At 48.7% G+C, this 18281-nt stretch overlaps 1 protein-coding gene across 1 annotated transcript in view; it reads right to left on the reverse strand.

Moving 5' to 3' along the window:
- The window catches only part of SLC2A9 (solute carrier family 2 member 9), a 215134-nt gene extending 198928 nt beyond the window's left edge, over positions 1-16206 (reverse strand). Inside the window, exons 1-2 of the mRNA XM_055589105.1 lie at positions 16007-16206; positions 12508-12606 (exon numbers count right to left, since the gene is read on the reverse strand). Coding sequence (XP_055445080.1) covers positions 12508-12606; positions 16007-16096 — 189 coding nt within the window. The 5' untranslated portion in view covers positions 16097-16206. The remainder of the gene's footprint in view (positions 1-12507; positions 12607-16006) is intronic.
- Positions 16207-18281: the final 2075 nt, after the last annotated feature.

An 18281-nucleotide genomic window follows, 5' to 3' on the forward strand; every position in this document is an offset into this window, starting at 1 on the left:
ACAGGAAATTGCCAGACAATGGGAGGCAAATTACCTTGTAGCCTGTTTTACAATATTAATGTTCCTGCCTGATTCATAGAGGTTGTCATTAATCCATGTCAAATTTTTCTCAGGAGGGCTATAACAATGCTCATACATAGATGGGTGGATGGGCCAGAGTACACACACCGTTGCATCACAGAGCAATTCATTATAGTTAACTCCTTAGGGATTTGCAGAGACAGCCCCACACTACTGAACATGCCGGCACCGGGAGGAAAACAGTACAGAAGTCTTTACAGACCAGGCTCTTGGAAGGGAAGCCCACGCGAGACAGAATTATGTCAGCTCAGTGGCGCCACCTAGTGTCCCCTGAACAGCAGAACTAAGACAGGGCGCTGCTGCTGCTGCTGCTAAATCACTTCAGTCGTGTCTGACTCTATGCCACCCCATGGACAGCAGCCCACCAGGCTCCTCCATCCCTGGGATTCTCCAGGCAAGAATACTGGAGTGGGCTGCCATTTCCTTCTCCAAAGACAGGGTGTGCTCAGTTGCTAATCTGTGCGGAATTCTTTGTGACCCCATGGACTATAGCCCACTAGGCTCCTCTGTCAATGGGATTTTTCCAGGCAAGAATACCGGAGTGGGTTGCCACTTCCTTCTCCAGGGGGAGATCTTCCCAACCCAGGGGTTGAACTCTCATCTCCTGTGTCTCCTGCATTGGCAGGTGGATATTTTCTGCCACCTGTGCAGAAAAAGTGAACATGTCTGGCCTGAGACTTCTAGCCTCTGAAAGGCCTGCTTGCTAGGTGAGTCCTGGGCTGGCCTTGGGGAACTTGGATTTGGGGAGGGAACACACCATTCCCAGGAGTGAGAAGAAGGGCTCCTGGGACTTAGAGTGTGCCAACAGTGTGGCCTGTGCTTCTTTTCCGGGAGTCAGGAATTGTGTACGTGTCTCAAGGAGGTGACTCTGTGACTGACCCCTGATAAACACCCTGAATCCTGAGTCTCTGATGAGCTTCCCTGAAGGAACACTGCTCACAGAGGTGTCATAGCTTGCTGCTGGGGAAATTAAGGGCATCCGGCCCACCTCCACAGGAGACGACCCTGGTCTCCTCTGCACTTCACCCCAGGCATCTAAGTCCTTGGTCGATTTCGCTCTGCATCTTTTTGCTGTAATAAATCAATCATGAATAAGCCTCGTGGTGAGTCTTATGGGCCCTTCTAGCAAATGATGAAGACTAGGGTGGCCTTGAGGACCCCAACCCACCTCCTAGGTCCTTAGGAAAGCGGCCAGCTCCCTCTTGACTTAATATTCAGTTTGCAGCTCTGGGGTGTCTTCTTTTCTTCCCACTGTGAGATTCTCCTGGAGGAGTCTGAGTAACTGAGGAGTGAGGGAGAGGCCTCTGTACTTCTAGACATCTGAGAATATTTCGCCCACTCAGCCGGCTTTCAGAACGAACACTGAGCTTGATGATAGAGGACGCAGTAATTGCAAGGGATCATTGGAGAGGAAGGCTTCCAGAGTTTTCTGGGTTCCTCCCTCAACTACCTTTGTAATGAGGAAGGTGGCCCAACCCTTGGGTCTAATTATATAGAACACAAAGAAAGAAAGTTTCATTTTCTATGTGGCCCAAGGCAGGAGCTGAGACAAGAATATGTGCTTCCAAATATCCTTCTTATTAAAAAAAAAAATTGATCTGGAGTCTGTCTGCTGCTGGAACATTCTTTTGAGGGATCGCATAGCTATGTTTAGGGCTTCCTTGGTGGCTCAGATGGTAAAGAATCTGCCTGCAGTGCAGGAGACCCAGGTTTGATCCCTGGGTCAGGAAGATCCCCTGAAGAAGGGAATGGCTACCCACTCCAGTATTCTTGCCTGGGAAATCCCATGGACAGAAGAGCTGGCAGGCTACAGTCCATGGGGTTGCAAGAAGTCCAACACAAATGAGTGACTCACACACACACACACACACACACACACAGCTGTGTTTGCAGGAGTACAATGCATTTTCGCAGACCTTCACTCAGATAACATTTCCTAGTCCTCTCTGTATGCCCTCTGTTTGGCTGGAGTGAAAAGGGTGAGTTCTTTCATTACTCTTCAAATTGCTTATGGCTGCTGAAAATCAGTCGAGGCAGCAGGGGATCTCAAAGGACCTCCTGATTCAACTCAAATGCAGAGTGATGGTTTTGAGCACCAATTACAGAATAACTTATTTGTAGAACAACCCGGGTTTGCAGCCATAACAATCCTGCAGGAAGGATTGGGTGGGGATGAGTGGTCCCTAGCATGATGTCTAGAGTTAGTGCTCAATAAATCTCAGTTTTTTTCTCCTGTGAGGCAGAAAGAGAATGTTTCCAGTTTTATCTGCCTGGGTTTGTTCATACCAGTCATGCCATCCAATCTCCTCCATCCTGACTCCCTGTCTTCCTGGGCTGGCTGTCACTGGGTTCCCTCTGTCTGGCTACAGCAGCCAGGGCTCCCACCCCTCGAAGCAGAGCAGCTCTGAGTTGGGAATATGGTCCTTTGCCCATTAGGCTTAGCAAAGGCATTTTCCCACAGAGGAGCTTTACGAAATGAAAAGATTTTAACTCAAAGAGGCAGGCATCTGAGCTCCCATAATCTGGGGACCCCAGGAGTGGCACCCACAGCGTGGAATATTCAGACATCAACACCCCAGGCCTGGAAAGGCACCCTCCTCCTGTCAGCCAGCAGTTCTGCCGGCTCTGATTAAAAGCAAACAATGACTCAGAGATCCCAGGTTAAACAGTGCAGCAGCATCTCGTACAAGAGAAAAATTGAGAGCAATCTAAGAGGCCCACTTTGGGAAGGTGGAGCAGCCATGGGAGGCAGCAATACACAGCTGCTAGCAATCCTGGCAACGGGAGTACTCAGTAACGTGGAAAAAATGCTTACAAAATAAATACTGAGCTCCCAAAGAGGATATAAAATGCTTATGTGGCTGATCTCTGGGGAAATAAGAAAAGGGAGATTTAGACAAAGTCTTAAAAGTGGCCTTTGGGTGGGGCTGAGATTGTGACTCCCCGTTGGCTGGGTGGCCTTGAGTCAGTTACCCCATCTCTCTTCCCGCCCCCCAGGCTCCCTGTTTTGTAAAATGAGATTACTGTCACAATATCTAGGGCTTCCCAGGTGACGCTAGTGGTAAAGAACCTGTCTGCCAAAGCAGAAGACATAAGAGATGTGGGTTCCACCCTTGGGTCTGGAAGATCCCCTGGAGGAGGGCATGGCAACCCACTCCAGAATTCTTGCCTGAGGAATCCCATGGACAGGGGAGCCTGGTGGGCTACAGTCCATGGGGTTGCAAAGTGTCGGACATGAAAGAAGCAACTTAGCACGCACGCACGCATGTCACAATATCTGCCATGAAGGTTGATATCCAAATGAGAGATTCAGTTCCTGCTTCATAGAAGCGGAATCAGAGCAGTAATTTTATGGTTGAATCATTAAAGCTGTGCTGTTTGTTTTTGCTAATAGCAGCCTGTTTTGCTTGCATAACTAGTGAGACAGGATGAGACAAAAGGAAAAGAGAAAAAAGGAGAAAGCAAGAATGAGATTCTCAAATCAGAGGAAATGCTGGTCCATGATGAAATTAATCAGATGCCTATCTCATCAAAATAATGGCCAGTTGTTTCTGAAATGATAAGATGCGCTGGTTTCTCCTGTAATCTTAGCCTTCTCCCACCAAGAGGTGGAGTCCCCCTCTCCCCTGCCCCCACTGGTCCTGATCCACCCGGAGGTCTGTAACAAGCTCTACCTTCATCAGCCCTCCTATTTAATAATTTTCCCTGTTAAAGACCTTGGAACACACAGAGGCATCCCATGATGTGCCCTGCTTTTCTGAGAGCAAGGGGGCTTCCAGAACAGCGGCTTTAAAATGGCAGCCTGGGGTGGGATTAATGGAAAGGACCACAACTTGCTTCTGCTTCTCCGTCTGCTGGCTCATTGGCATCTTTGCCTGGGCCGGCATTTAACATCTGCCGCTAACTGGGATCGCTCTGCTCTTGGAGAGAGAGGTGATGATTTTACTCCTTATCACCGCATGTTTACCTGCCCTTAGGGAAGGACTGGGGAGAGGAAAATGATAAACTACCCCACTGCTGCTGGGAAATGTATGATGAGTCAAATTAATTGTTCTGCTGAAGCCCTGGGCTTAAATACTGACCCTAGGGCAGGCCAGCGGTGTGAGCTTCTGTATCCCCTCCCTAGAAAAGAACAAATGTCACCAACTCAGAAATCACTGGAAAGGTGACTCATTCATTATTAAAGCCAGACGACCACTCACTGTTACTTTTGTGGAAGCTGGCATTGTTTCAACTAAGTCCTAGTTTTTGTGGCTTGAGAGTGGCGGCAATAAATTAGACCCCCTTGACAAAGCAAAAGTTCTCATTTAGTTTTTCTTTCTCATTCTCTCATTTAACAAACTTTTTTCCAGTATTTTTAATGCTTAGAATATACTTTGTATGATATCCATTGTATACATAAAATGTGCAAGCTTGCGTGCTCAGTTGTATCTGACTCTTTGTGACCTCATGGGCTGTAACCCGCCAGGCTCCTCTGTCCAAGGGATTCTCCAGGCAAGAATACTGGAGTGGGTTGCCATTTCCTCCTCCAGGGTATCTTCCCAACCCTGATATCTCCGCATTGATAGCCAGATTCTTTACCACTGTGCCATCTGAGAAGCCCATACATACAATATACAGTTGTGTAATTAAGAATGAACCAGCAGACAGAGACATCCAGCATTCATATGCAGGCTTTTGTGCAAACATAAGTGTTCAGTTTATTTTGGTAAATACCAAGAAGGATGATTTCTGGATTGTATGGATATTTATAGCAGCTTCATTCATAATTGCCAAAGCTTGGATGTAATCAAGATGTCCTTCAGCAGGTGAGTGGCTAAATAAACTAAGGTAAATCCAGACACAGAAGCTTTCTTTGTCACTCAGAGGGAAAGAATCTGCCTGCAATGCGGGAGATGCAAAAGACGTGGGTTCGATCCCTGGGTCAGGAAGATCCCCTGGAGGAAGAAATAGCAACTCACTTCAAGACACTTGCTCCTTGGCAGGAAAGCTATGACAAACCTAACCAGTGTATAAAAAAAGCAGAGACATCACTTGGCTGATAAATGTCCGTATAGTCAAAACTATGGTTTTTCCAGTAGTCATGTACAGAGGTGAGGGTTGGACCATAAAGAAGGCTGAGCACCAAATAATTTATGCTTTCAAATTGTGGTGCTGGAGAAGACTCTTGAGAATCCCTTGGACTGCAAGAAGATCAAACCAGTTAATCTTCAAGGAAATCAACCCTGAATATTCATTGAAAGAACTGATGCTGAAGCTGAAGCTCCAATACTTTGGCCCCCTGATGGGAAGAGCTTACTCATTGGAAAAGACCCTGATGCTGGGAAAGATTGAGGGCAGAAGGAGAAGGGGACAACAGAGGATGAGACGGTTGGATGGCATCACCAACTCAATGGATATGCATTTGGGCCAACTCTGGGAGATAGTGAAGGACAGGGAAGGCTGGCGTGCTGCAGTCCCTGAGGTCAAAAAGAGTCGGACATGACTTAGCGATTGAACAACAACATCCAGACAATGGAATATTATTTGGAGCCAAAAACAAATGAGCTTTCAAGCCATGAATAGACATGGAGGAAACTTTGGTGTGTATTATTAAGTAAAATAAGCCAACCTGAATATACTGCATGAGTCTAAATATGTGACATTCTGGAAAGGACAAAATTACTGACATACCTTGAAGATACTTTGACTTTGGTTCCAAAGTCTCACAATCAAGTGAATATCACGATTAAGTGAGTCACATGAATTTTTGGTTTCCCAGCACATGTAAAAGTTACATTTACATTACACTATAGTCGAAGTGTGTAATAACATGATCTTTTAAAACAATTTATATACCTTAATTAAAAAATACTTTCCTGCTAAGAAAATGCTAACTAGCATCTGAGTCTTCAGCAAATTGGGGTCTTTTTGCTGGTGGAGGGTCTTGCCTCCATGTTGATGGCTGCTGACCGATCACGGTGGTGGTTGTTGAAGGCTGGGACGGCTGTGAACAATTTCTTAAAATAAGAGACTGATGAAATTTATTGCATTGATTGCCTCATCCTTTTGTGAATGATTTCTCTATAGCATGAAAAGCTGTCTGATAGCATTTTACCCATAGCAAAACTTCTTTCAACTTTGGTGTCAAACCTCTCAAACCCTGCCGTTGCGTTAACAACTAAATTTATATAATACAGTCTTCACAGTGTCTTCACCAGGAGTAGATTCCATCTCAAGAAACCACTTACTTTTGCTCAACCGTGAGAAGCAACTATTCATTTGTGAAAGTTTTATCGTGAGATGGCAGCAATTCAGTCTTCAGGCTCCGGGCTTCCCAGGTGGTGTTAGTGGTAAAGAACCTGCCTGCCAATGCAGGGGACACGGGAGACTAGGGTCCCATCTCTGGGTCGGGAAGATCCCCTGGAGGAGGGCATGGCAACCCACTCCAGTATTCTTGCCTGGAGAAGCCCATGGACAGAGGAGCCTGGCAGGCTATAGTCCATGGGGTCACAAACAGTCAGGCATGGCTGAAGTGACTCGGCACTCCACTTCTCATTCTAGTTCTCTTGCTGTTTCCACCACATCTGCAGTGACTTCCTCCATGGAAGTCGTGAACCCTTCCAAGTCATCCACGAGGATTGGAACCAACTTCTTCCAAACTCCTGTTAATGTAAATATTTTGACCTCTTCCTATGAATCATAGGGCTTCCCTTGTGGCTCAGCTGGTAAAGAATCCGCCTGTAATGTGGGGGCCTGGGTTCCATCCCTGGGTTGGGAAGATCCCCTGGAGAAGGCAATGGCTACCCACTCCAGTATTCTGGCCTGGAGAATTCCATGGACTGTATAGTCCAAAGGGTCGCAAAGAGTCAATGTTCTTAATGGCATCTAGAATGGTGACTCCTTTCTGGAAAGTTTTCAATTTACCCTGCTCAGATCCATCAGTGGGATAATTATCTATGGCAGCTATAGCCTTATGAAATATATTTTTAAAAAACATCTTAAACTTTCTTTCATATTGGGGTATAGCAAATTAACTGGAGAAAGAAATGGCACCCCACTCCAGTACTCTTGCCTGGAAAATCCCATGGATGGAGAAGCCTGGTAGGCTGCAGTCCATGGGGTCACTAAGAGTCAGACATGACTAAGCGACTTCACTTTCACTTCACTTTCATGCATTGGAGAAGGAAATGGCAACCCACTCCAGTGTTCTTGCCTGGAGAATCCCAGGGACAGGGGAGCCTGGTGGGCTGCCGTCTATGGGGTCCCACAGAGACGGACACGACTGACACAACTTAGCAGCAGCAGCAGCAGCAGAGCCGATTAACAATGTAGTGATAGTCTCAGGTGAACAGCGAAGGGACTCAGCCATACATGTATACGGATCCATTCTCGCCCCAAACAGTCCTCCCATCCAGGCTGCCACGTAACAATAAGCAGAGGTCCATGTGTTATACAGTAGGTCCTTCTTGGGTATCTATTTTAAATATAGCAGTGCATGCATGTCCATAATGGGCTTTCCAGGTGGCATGGGTGATAAAGGATCCACCTGCCAATGCAGGAGACACAAGAGAGCCAGGGTCAATCGCTGGGCTGGGAAAATCCCCTGGAGTAGGAAATGGCATCCCACTCCAGTATTCTTGCCTGGAAAATTTCATGGGCAGAGGAGCCTGGCAGGCTATAGTCCACAGAGCCGCAAAGAGCTGGACACGACTGAGTGACTGAGCACATACACAAACATGTCCAAGCAAAACTCCCTAACTATTGCTTCCTGCTAGCCTTCCCAGGAAATGTATTTCTTAAATAAGACTTGGAAATCAAAATTATCCCTTTAATCCCCAGGCAGTAGAATGGATGTTGTATAAGCTCTCTTGTTTGTTCAGTTACTCAGTCGTGTCTGACTCTTTGTGACCCCATGGACTGCAGACGCCAGGCTTCCTGGTCCTTCTCTATCTCTGGGAGTTTGCTCAAATTCATGTCCATTGAGTCTGTGATGCTATCTAACCATCTCATCCTCCGCCACCCACTTCTTTTGTCTTCACTCTTTCCCAGCATCAGGGACTTTTTCAATGAATCGGCTTTTCGCATCAGATTGCCAAAGTATTGGAACTTCAGCTTCAGCAACAGTCCTTCCAGCAAATATTTAGGGTTGATTTCCTTTAGGATTGATCTACAGCCATAGCAATCTGCACGCACCCGATCTCGTCTACTTGATGTATTAGCGGGCAGGAAAACGATATTAATCTCATCGTGTGTTTCCATCAGAGTTCTTGGGTGACCAGGTGCATGGTCAGTCAGCAATCTTATTTTCAAGAGAATCTTTTTTCCTGAGCAGTAGGTATCAACGGTGGGCTTAAAATATTCAGTAAACAGATGTGCTGTCATTCAGACTTTGTCATTTCTTCTGTTTAGCAAAGGCAGAGACACGATAGCAAAATTCTTAAGGGCCCTAGGATTTTCAGTTTGGTAAATGAGCATCGGCTCCAGCTTAAAATCCACAGCTTAAAATCACCACCCTAACAAGAGAGTCAGCCAGTCCTTTGAAGCTCCAAAGTCAAGCACTGACTTCTCGTCGGGGGCCACGGAAGTCCTAGGTGGTACCTTCCAATAGAAAGCTGTTTCGTCTACACTGATAGTCCGTTGTTCAGTGTAACCACCTTCATAAGTTATCTTAACTAGATTTTCTGGATAACTTACGGCAGCTTCTACATCAGCACTTGCTGATTCACCTCACACTTTATGTTACGGGGATGGCGTCTTTCCTGAAACCTCACGAACCAATCTCTGGGTATCGGTTCAAACTTCTCTTTGGCGGCTTCCTCGCCTCTCTCAGCCTTCACAGAATTGAGGAGAGTCAGGATCTTGCTCTGGATTGCGTGCTGCTCGTTCAGTCACATCCGACTCTTTGTGACCCCGTGGACTGTAGCCCGCCAGGCTCCTCGGTCTGTGGGATTTCCCACACAAGACTGCTGGAGTGGGTTGCCATTTCCTCCTCCAGGGGATCTTCCCAACCCAGGGATCAAAGCCGTATCTCTTGCATCCCCAGTATTGGCAGGCAGTTTCTTTACCACTAGCGCCAGCTGGGAAACTGACTCCGGTTTAGGCTTTGGTTAAAGGAATATTGTGTCCGGTGGAATCTTCCTTCAGACCACTACACCCTTATCTAGAGCATCAATAAGGCTGCTTTAGTTTTGTTGTCAATTTATGTGTTCACTGGAGTAGCAGCTTTAATTTCCTTCAAGAACGATTCCTCTGCATTCACAACTTGGGCAGTTGTGTGGGGCAAGAGGTCTAGCTTCAGGCCTACCTTAGCTTCCAGCATGCCTTCCTCAGTACGCTTAGTAATTTCTAGTTTTGTGAGTGAGACATATGACTCCTCCTGTCACTTGAACACTTAGAGGCCATTGTAGGGTTATTCACTGGCTTAATTTCAGTCTTGTTGGGTCTCAGGGAATAGGGAGGCCCAAGGAGAAAGAGATGAGATGGGGGAACAGCTGGTCGGTGGACAGTCAGAACTCACACAACACTGACCCACCAAGTTCTGTGTCTTATATGGGCTCAGACTGTGGAGCCCCAAAGCAGTTACAACAGTAACATCAACAAGAGTCCTGATCGGTGGACCACTGGTGATCCAGTGGTTAGGACTTGTGCTCCCAATGCAGGGGGCATGGGTTCTCTCCCGAGTCAGAGAACTCACATCCTGCATGCTGCAAGTGCAGCCAAAAAAAAAAAAAAAAAAAATCATAGATCGCCATATGAATATAATAATGGAAAAGTCTGAAATACTGTGAGATCATCAAAATGTAACACAGAGACAAGCCGTGAGTAAACGTTGTTAGAAAAATGGTGCCATAGATGTGCTCAGCACAGGGTTAACACAAACCTTCAATTTGTTAAATATACAATACCTGCAAAAAGAAAGGGCAATAAAGCAAGGTGTGCCTGTGTGGAGACAGTCAAAAGATCAGTGGTTGCCAGGGCGCAGGAAGGAGGAACTCACAGGCAGAGCACAGAGGGTGTTTAGGGACTATTTGCAACATACTAAGTGGTGGGTAAAAGTCATCATGTTGCTTTTGTTGTTGTTGTTTAGTCGCTCAGTCATGTCCAGCTCTTTGCAACCCCGTGGACTGTAGCCCTCCAGGCTCCTCTGTCCATGGGATTCTCCAGGCAAGAATACTGGACTGGGTTGTCATTGCCTCCTCAGGGGATCTTCCCGACCCCGGAATTGAACCCCTGTCTCCTGCACTGGCAGGCGGATTCTTTACCACTGAGCCCACCAGGCAGGCCCACAAGTCATTATACCTGTGTCCAAATCTGTACAAAGTATAACACAAAGAGTGAACCTTCATGTAAACTGTGGGCTTTGGCTGATAAGGATGTGTGAATGTGGGTCACCAGTTATAACAAAGGTACTGCTCTGGTGCAGGATGTTCAGAGTGTTGAGACTGCATGTGTGGGGGCAGGGACTATAGGGAATTCTGTGCTTTTCTCTAACCTAAAACTGCTCTAAAACATAAAGTTTATTAATTAAAAACAGTTTCTCGAATGCGTGAACAACATGATTACTCCTTCTACCTGTCCCCATGGTCATTGCTTGAACTATGACGTTTCCACTCATATCATTCTATTCCATGTTCAAGTTTTACAAGTTTTACATGTCTCTTTGCCCCATAAGCCATAAGTGCAAAGATTCTCTACCCTCCGCTGGAGGCTCTGCTGGATTATCAAGATGAAGCAAAAGTGCACATTCCCAGAGACTTGCCTGGTGGTCCAGTGGTTAAAGAATCCACCTTGCAATGCAGGGGATGTGGGTTCAATCCCTAGTTGGGGAACTAAGATCCCACATGCCACGGAGCCACTAAACCCGTGAGCCACAACTAGAGAATCAATGTGCCACAATGAAAGATCCCGCAGCACGGAAGGAAGATACAGTATACTGAAACTAAGACAAAACACAGCCAAATAAATAAATAAATTGTGTGCTTAGTCATGTCAGACTCTTTGCAGCCCCATGGACTGTAGCCTTCCAGGTGCTTCTCTCCATGGAATTTTCCAAGCAAGAATACTGGAGTGGGTAGCCATTTCTTTCTCCAGGGGATCTTCCGGACCCAGGGGTAGAACCCGAGTCTCCTGCATCTCCTGCATTGGCAGGTGGATTCTTTACCACTCCATCACCTGGGAAGACCAAGTAAATAAAAGAGTGCAAATCCCCAATGCTCTTAAAGACAAATATGGACAAATCAGACCCCCATCTCAGGATGACATCACAATGACAAAATCAAAGCCATTGATTGCTGCCAGTGTTCAGAGAAGCCATCTAGTCCTCCTGGTTTTGCAAACCATTTTCAGTATCAGAATCAATTTTTCAAATGAACTGACAGAGCCCCAAACATAAAAGAGTTAGTAGAGTGAAAAAATAGTGCTTTTCTGCACAGATGGTGGCTGGATCCCTGAGGCATGTCTGCAAAGTCAGGGCTCCTGGGATCCCTTTGAGATGCACTGATTCGGCCTCCCCGTCTGTTTTGCACACAGCATGCTAGGCTCCCAAACAAGGAGAAGCCTTACGAACACCCAGCGAAGTCCATAGCCTCCACTCTATCGGCCTCTTTAGCTCATGCCCTTACATTCTCCAAAATACATCCTGGGCTCCAACTGTATCAGACCTGTATTTCTGCAAATGTTTCATATCTCAGGCTTCTGTGCCTTTGCTCCACAGTCAAAATGCAGCTCTGATATCACCTCCTCCAGGAAGTCTTCCTGTCCCACCACCCTTGACCCATCCATTTTACCCCAGGGATGGAGATTGGTCAAGTAGAAGCCAGCACCTCCAGGAATAGGTAGAACCTAAACCTAACAGCCTAGGTGGGTGCAAATCAAACTTTCAAGTGCAAACCAGCAGAGTGATGTTAGGGGGGCCTGGGGAACCGCACCTAATGACCTGATTTCAGAAGAAAACAAGAGCCAGCGATGCATCTTAAACCAACAAATACCCAAGTGACCTCTAGCTGTGATTAAAAGCCATAAACACAGGCAAGAAAAACAAAAAACAGATCAGGGAAATGTTTCTATGCCTAAGATCCCTCCGTGAGCTTCAGATTCCGTGTTCCTTGCCCCGGAATAAGACCCTTAGGATCTGAACCCTGGGACTTCCCGCGACCCCTCTCCTTTCCCTACACTCTCCCAGGACCCTCCAGGAGCAAGGAACTGATCCCACGCAGGGCCATCATCCTCTGTTTCTGTATCTCCTACCTCTCCCTCTCGCGCAGGGACTGCTGTCCCTTTCTCTATCCCTCCCCTCACCCCAGTGTCCAGACGATGTCTGGCACAGAACCAGCCCGTAAAGGTTTGCAGAATGGGGTACCATCCAAGCCTTGGTGCTAACACCCGGTTTTCCGCGTGGCTGCAGCGCCCTCTGCCAGGCGTCTCTCGCGGCCACGAGGCACTCACCGGAGTCGGGGCGTTCACCACGGAGAGGTTGTACCCGTAGAGGAAGGAGGAGCCGAAGGCGCCCACGAGAGATGCCACGATCAACGAGCAGGACCAGTCCTGGGAAAGGAGAGCAAAGCACGTCAGAGCTGGCGCTCGGGGGTTGGGGTGGGGGGGAGGGCACAGCCAGGGGCCCGCAGGACGCAGGTGGGCTGTCCTCTTCCCTGGGGAGGATTCCCAGGGTAAGGATGCCAGCTGTCCAGGAGGGGCTCCCGTCAGTCCAGGTGGGCGTGGCCAGTCCAGGGAGCTCAGTTTGCCGTCGGTCCCCCCACCTACCGCCCCCCACCCTCCCGGCCACACGACTGCATCCTTTGTCGGGCTGCAAGAGATCTGTGCAACGCAGACCTAACGTCCTTTCGCAGGTGCTGTTAGCAGCTACAACCCTGTGATTTTAGCAGAATCTGGCCAGTCTGTGACTCATCTCCGAGGTAAAAAGCAATGCCAGGCTAAGCTGCCAGCAGCAGCATCTGGGTTCTCGCTAAAACCTACAGGCCAGACATCTGTTCTCAGCCCTTTCTGGGAATTCTCCCACAGACTCCTAGGATCAGTACATTTTATCTTGATTTTACAGGTGAGGAAACAGAGGCACGGAGTGAAGGAAAGCTACTTGGCTCAAAATAGCCTAGAGTTAAAACTCCCCTCTGGGTCCTCCCCACCATTCTATGCAAAACAAAGAACTCTCTCCCCCGGAAAAAAAAAAAAAAAAAATTACATTAAGGTTGATTCGGTCCCAGCCTCTGGCCATCTCCAGAATTCCTTGCCCCAGCCGTTTAAGAGATAACTAGGCATCACTGACTCGAGTGAATTCTGGGAGTTGGTGATGGACAGGGAGGCCTGGCTTGCTGCGATTCATGGGGTCACGAAGAGTCGGACACGACTGAGCGACTGAACTGAACTGAACTGAATCCAAACAACCTTGGAGAAAAACTGGCACCCTTAAGACAGTAGATTTCCACATATATATCTATGTATACTTACTCTTTTCTTGGGTCATTGCAGCAGCTCACTAATCTGACTGCTGCCCCTTCTCACCTCATTAAAGGTGATCTGTTCCTGTAAAGTGCTGGTCTGGTTCTTTATTCTGAACCTTGCCTTCTCTAACTCCCTTACCCTACATGGAGCAGTCCCTGGTGGTGTCTGGGATGGAGACCAGAGCCCACCCAGGTGGTCCGGCCCCAGCCCCTGCTGTAGCACCCACTGCACCACACTGCCTCCCCCCCACTGCCTCCTCTCCTGGGTGCAGCGTCTCAGGGGCTAACGCTTCTGACGGCCCCAGGAGGCACACCCACCCACGCGTACTCTGTTCCAGGCTGCGCTGTCCACCCACAGGCTGGTGTGAACACCTTAGGACAAGGACCTGCAGACAGACAGAGACAGGGCTTGGTCTGGAGAACCAAGCATCTATCTCCATGTAATCCTGCCCACTGGACCCATCTGTGGATGGCCACAGCCACCACGGGACTGGGAGTACAAGCAGCTGGGCCCCTTGGCAAAGGCTGGGAAAGGCCCCGGAAGGCAGGGGCTGGAGGTGGGAAGGGGCTGCCATCCTAACCTGGCCAGGAAAGTGTGGACCACTTGTCAGAGGGGGGACCCGGTGCACTCGGAAGGCACTTTCTCTCCATCATTTTTCGTGTGTGTCTGTCTATGTGTGTCCTGTAAGTGCCAGACCCTGACAAAGCTCCAGGGATGCAGCAGTAGACGTGATGTTAATAGCTGAGGTCCACGGTTTAGGTAAGGGAATAAATCAAACACTGACCAGAAAAGGAAGCTAGACTCTGACAGCCAGTTCCCTGCTTGGTCCACCTTGGCAGCCTCCTCCAGCACAGGCTCCAGTGCCGGACCGCTCCACCACGGCTGTGGGACCTGTCCAGGGTCTTGACCTTTCTGGGTCTCAGCTTGCCCAGCTGTAAAATGGGCTGTATAGACCGTTGTGGCTGTGCAGCTGCCTGAGGACGCTGAGAGGGTGTGTGCACATAGCCAGTGTTCTGAACAGCTGTTCACTCTCTTTTCTGTCTCTGCTCCCTCTGACCAAGCTGTGCAGAATAGCTGTTGGCCAAGCTACGTGCCAAGGTCTCTCACCCTGGTTGAAGCCTCTGTGCCCCCTGAAATCCTCACTTCTGGAGACCTTCATATCTAAGACCCGTTGAAAGTTGCCCTGAAAGTCCCACCTCCTGATTTTTACTTTTCTATCAATTTTGTCTGACCCCCATCTCTGCCAGTTACAATTGTGTAAACTTAGACCGGTGGTATAGCTCCTCTGTGACTCGAAGTCCTCATCTGTGAAATGGGGATGTTAATAGACCTGTGACGGAGTCCAAGCAGACAGAGAAGACGGCAGACAAATGTCTCAAAACAAGCATCTTATCAGGCTCTGGATGCCTGGTTCTTTTCTAGAACAGAGATGGGGGGGTGGGGGAGTTGTGAGGAAACAAAGTAAACAGGTCATTAATCTTGCAAGTATCTCCTAGAATGATAAGCCTCTGGCAGGGGCTGTGTTAGCTGTTTCCTTTCTGCAGTGTTCTGAACAAGGGCACTTGAACAGTTTGGCAGAGGGACAGGGTTGTCTGAGGCAGGCCCTTATGTATGATCATAACAACAAAAGCCATGAAAAGCAAGTCAAAGAAACGGTTCCAAAACGGAGTCAGAATTGGCCCTTCCCTGCAACAGACCCACCTCATGGGATATTCTGCAGAAGAAAGAAGTTAGAGTAGGTGTCCAGGGGTAGGTACCCTGAGTATCAATAGCAGAGACCGGACAGTTGGTGTGGGTCTTACTTTCAGAGGGTGGGAGTCTTGCTTCCAGGCCCCAAACCTGCCGAGAAAGTGCTCTGTAAACGCTGGTGATTGGACAGAGGCCAGAAGGAGGATTTACGGACCATAGAGATGGATGTTGGCAAGTGTGGGGTCAGAGTACTCTCTGCAGTAAGAGGAGCGGGAACTGAATGGGATGCACTGATGGAACAGAATCACTTTTGGACACCATGCCCACCCTCCATCGCCTTTCGTCTTTAAACTCATCCTCTGGGGCTCAGCTCAGATGTTGTTCCTTTTGATCCCTGGGTTGTGCGGGTCCCCGGGCTTCTCTCACTCCTAGCCTTGGTCATTATGTCCTTGTCTGCACCCATCGGAGGGCAGAGAAGCACAGGTGAGAGCCCCGTCCCCCAGATCCCCCACCCCTGCATGCCCACCAGGTCTTACCACCCACCCCAAGGTGGGGTGGAGACGATGGGAGGCGAGAGCACCGCGCACATGATGAGAGCAGTTCTCTGTGTGGCCTCACTGCTGGAGCACAGCCACGCTGCCGGAAGAAGCTGGCGGGAGCCCAGGGAGCTGCGACGTCAGAGCTGGAGCCCCACAGCCAATGTCACAGGGTCCAGGAGCCAGGAATCAAGACCAGAGGCTTTTCAGGAAGGCGGAGAGAGCCCTCCGTGGCCCAGACAGAGGCCAGGCGCTGTGTTTACCTTTCGTCTCCTCCTGCCTTGCATCACAGTCCTCGGATGGGCACGCTCGTGAGGCCCTGGGTGGCTGTGGCTAAGGGTAGCTGAGCCCATGTCCTGTTTGGCAAAGGCCCGCCCCCGGCCCTCCCCGCAGCTGGCTCTCCTGAAGCACCTCCTTAGGGGCTCTGCCGGGCCATCTCCCTGAATCAGGAGGCAGAATCCACAGAGGGAGGGCAAGGGGGTGCCGAACAGGAAATGTGGCAATTGTATCCTGTCCGAACAGGAATTGAGCAATAAAAATTTTTCCGCATTCACAGGCCTTCACTGCAGCAGCTGGAAAGCCCTGATAAGGAAATTTCTTTTCCCAGAAATCACCACCCTGAGTACCTGAGTTTTCTACTTAAAAAAAGAAAGAAAGAAAGAAAGAAATTGCATAGTGTGAATTTTTATTTGGGGCAAAATGAGGACTGCAGCCCAGGAGAGAGCACCTCAGATAGCTCTGAGAGACTGCTCCAAAGAGGTTGTGGGGGAAGGTGAATATATGTATGATTGGGATGAAGGGGTTGGTTTAGTCACTAAGTCGTGTCCAACTCTTGAGACCCCATGGACTGTGGCCCACCAGACTCCTCTGTCCATGGGATTTTCCAGGCAAGAATACTGGAGTGGATTGCCATTTCCTCCTCCAGGGGATCTTCCCGACCCAGGAATCGAACCCGGTCTCTTGCATTGCAGGCAGATTCTTTACCGATTGAGCTATGAGGGAAGCCCAGTGTTTTAGAAAAGGCAGAGGAACCAGAGATCAAATTGCCAACATCTGCTGGATCATGGAAAAAGCAAGAGAGTTCCAGAAAAACATCTATTTCTGCTTTATTGACTATGTCAAAGCCTTTGACTGTGTGGATCACAATAAACTGTTGAAAATTCTGAAAGAGATGGGACTACCAGACCACCTGGGTGAAGGGGAGTTCATGCAATCAAGCACTTAGCTTGGCAAAAGTTTTCTGCTAGTCACAAAGAGCAGATGTCACCAGGAAGGGATGAAGTGCTTTTCTAGATATGAAGAGATATAAGAATTGAGCTCATACTATCAGCTCCTGAAAATATCTAACTATCTGAAGACCTGTCCTGCCAGTTTTCCCAGAGCACAGAGTGCCCCAGTTCCCTATCTCCATCCTGAACTCCCTTCAGGGGATGTTGAATGTCAGCAGCTGCAGGAGCTGAAGAGTTAATCTTTGCAGAGGTGGATGAAAGTGAAAGTGGAAGGCGCTCAAGCGTGAAAAGTCTCTCAGTCAGTGTCTGACTCTTTGCAACCCCGTGGACTGTCCATGGAATTCTCCAGGCCAGAATACTGCAGTGGGTAGCCTTTCCCTTCTCCGGGGGATCTTCCCAACCCAGGGATCGAACCCAGGTCTCCCACATTGCAGGTGGGCAGAGGTAGATGGCAAGTGCCAATTTGAAGTTGACGCTTTCTCTGGCGTCTTTTTCTATCCCCTCTTAAAGCCAGCATGCTGGGAGGAGAGTAACTACCATGAACCCAGAGCAAAATCTCCCTGAGGCCCGGGACAGACAGATTACTGGCTACTGGAGAAGCCTGGCAGGGTTCCAACCGTGGCTTCACCGCTATTTAGCTGTGTGTCCTCAGGCAAGTTGATTTGCTTCTCTGAGCTACCACATTTACAAGTGCAAAATGGGAGCTTGATCCTGCCCTGATGATCCTGCAGAGTTATTCTGAGACTCAAATAGAAAACACACAGCAACATATTGGAGATGAAGACAGGCTGCCCTGCAGCTCTAGAACAAGTGGGGAAGTTGTGGGTTTGGAAGAAAAAGACTTTGCCACCGGTTGTTACTCTGCCCTGCTCATACAGGTGGCCTGGCTCAGGGAAAGCATTAAGGAGGCAAGCCCCCTCATGCACACCAGGATGTCATGCGAATTAACTCCCTGTACGGCTGAATTGCTTGGATGTCAGAGAAGGGCCTTAAATCATGTCTAGGATATGCCTTGGCCATTTGCGCCCAGAGCAGAGACCAGGTGCAGAGGCTGGCAGAATGATGGCAGGCTCAGGGAACAGAGGACCCCTAGAAGGCCAGGGCGTCTGCAAATCCACAAAAGAGAGACCCGAAGCCGGCAACCTGGGTTTAATGGAAAGTGCATGGTGAAATAAAAGCTTTGGATCACAGCAGAATTTCTGGGAGTGTGGATTGTCAAGTGCACACAAACACATCCAGCTCTGCGGATGCAGATCAGTGGGAAGGGAGCTGCTCAGTGGGGAGCTGAAACTTCTGAAAGAAAAAAGCC

Source organism: Bubalus kerabau, chromosome 7 (assembly GCF_029407905.1).
Source record: "Bubalus kerabau isolate K-KA32 ecotype Philippines breed swamp buffalo chromosome 7, PCC_UOA_SB_1v2, whole genome shotgun sequence".
In the NCBI taxonomy this organism is placed as follows: domain Eukaryota; kingdom Metazoa; phylum Chordata; class Mammalia; order Artiodactyla; family Bovidae; genus Bubalus; species Bubalus kerabau.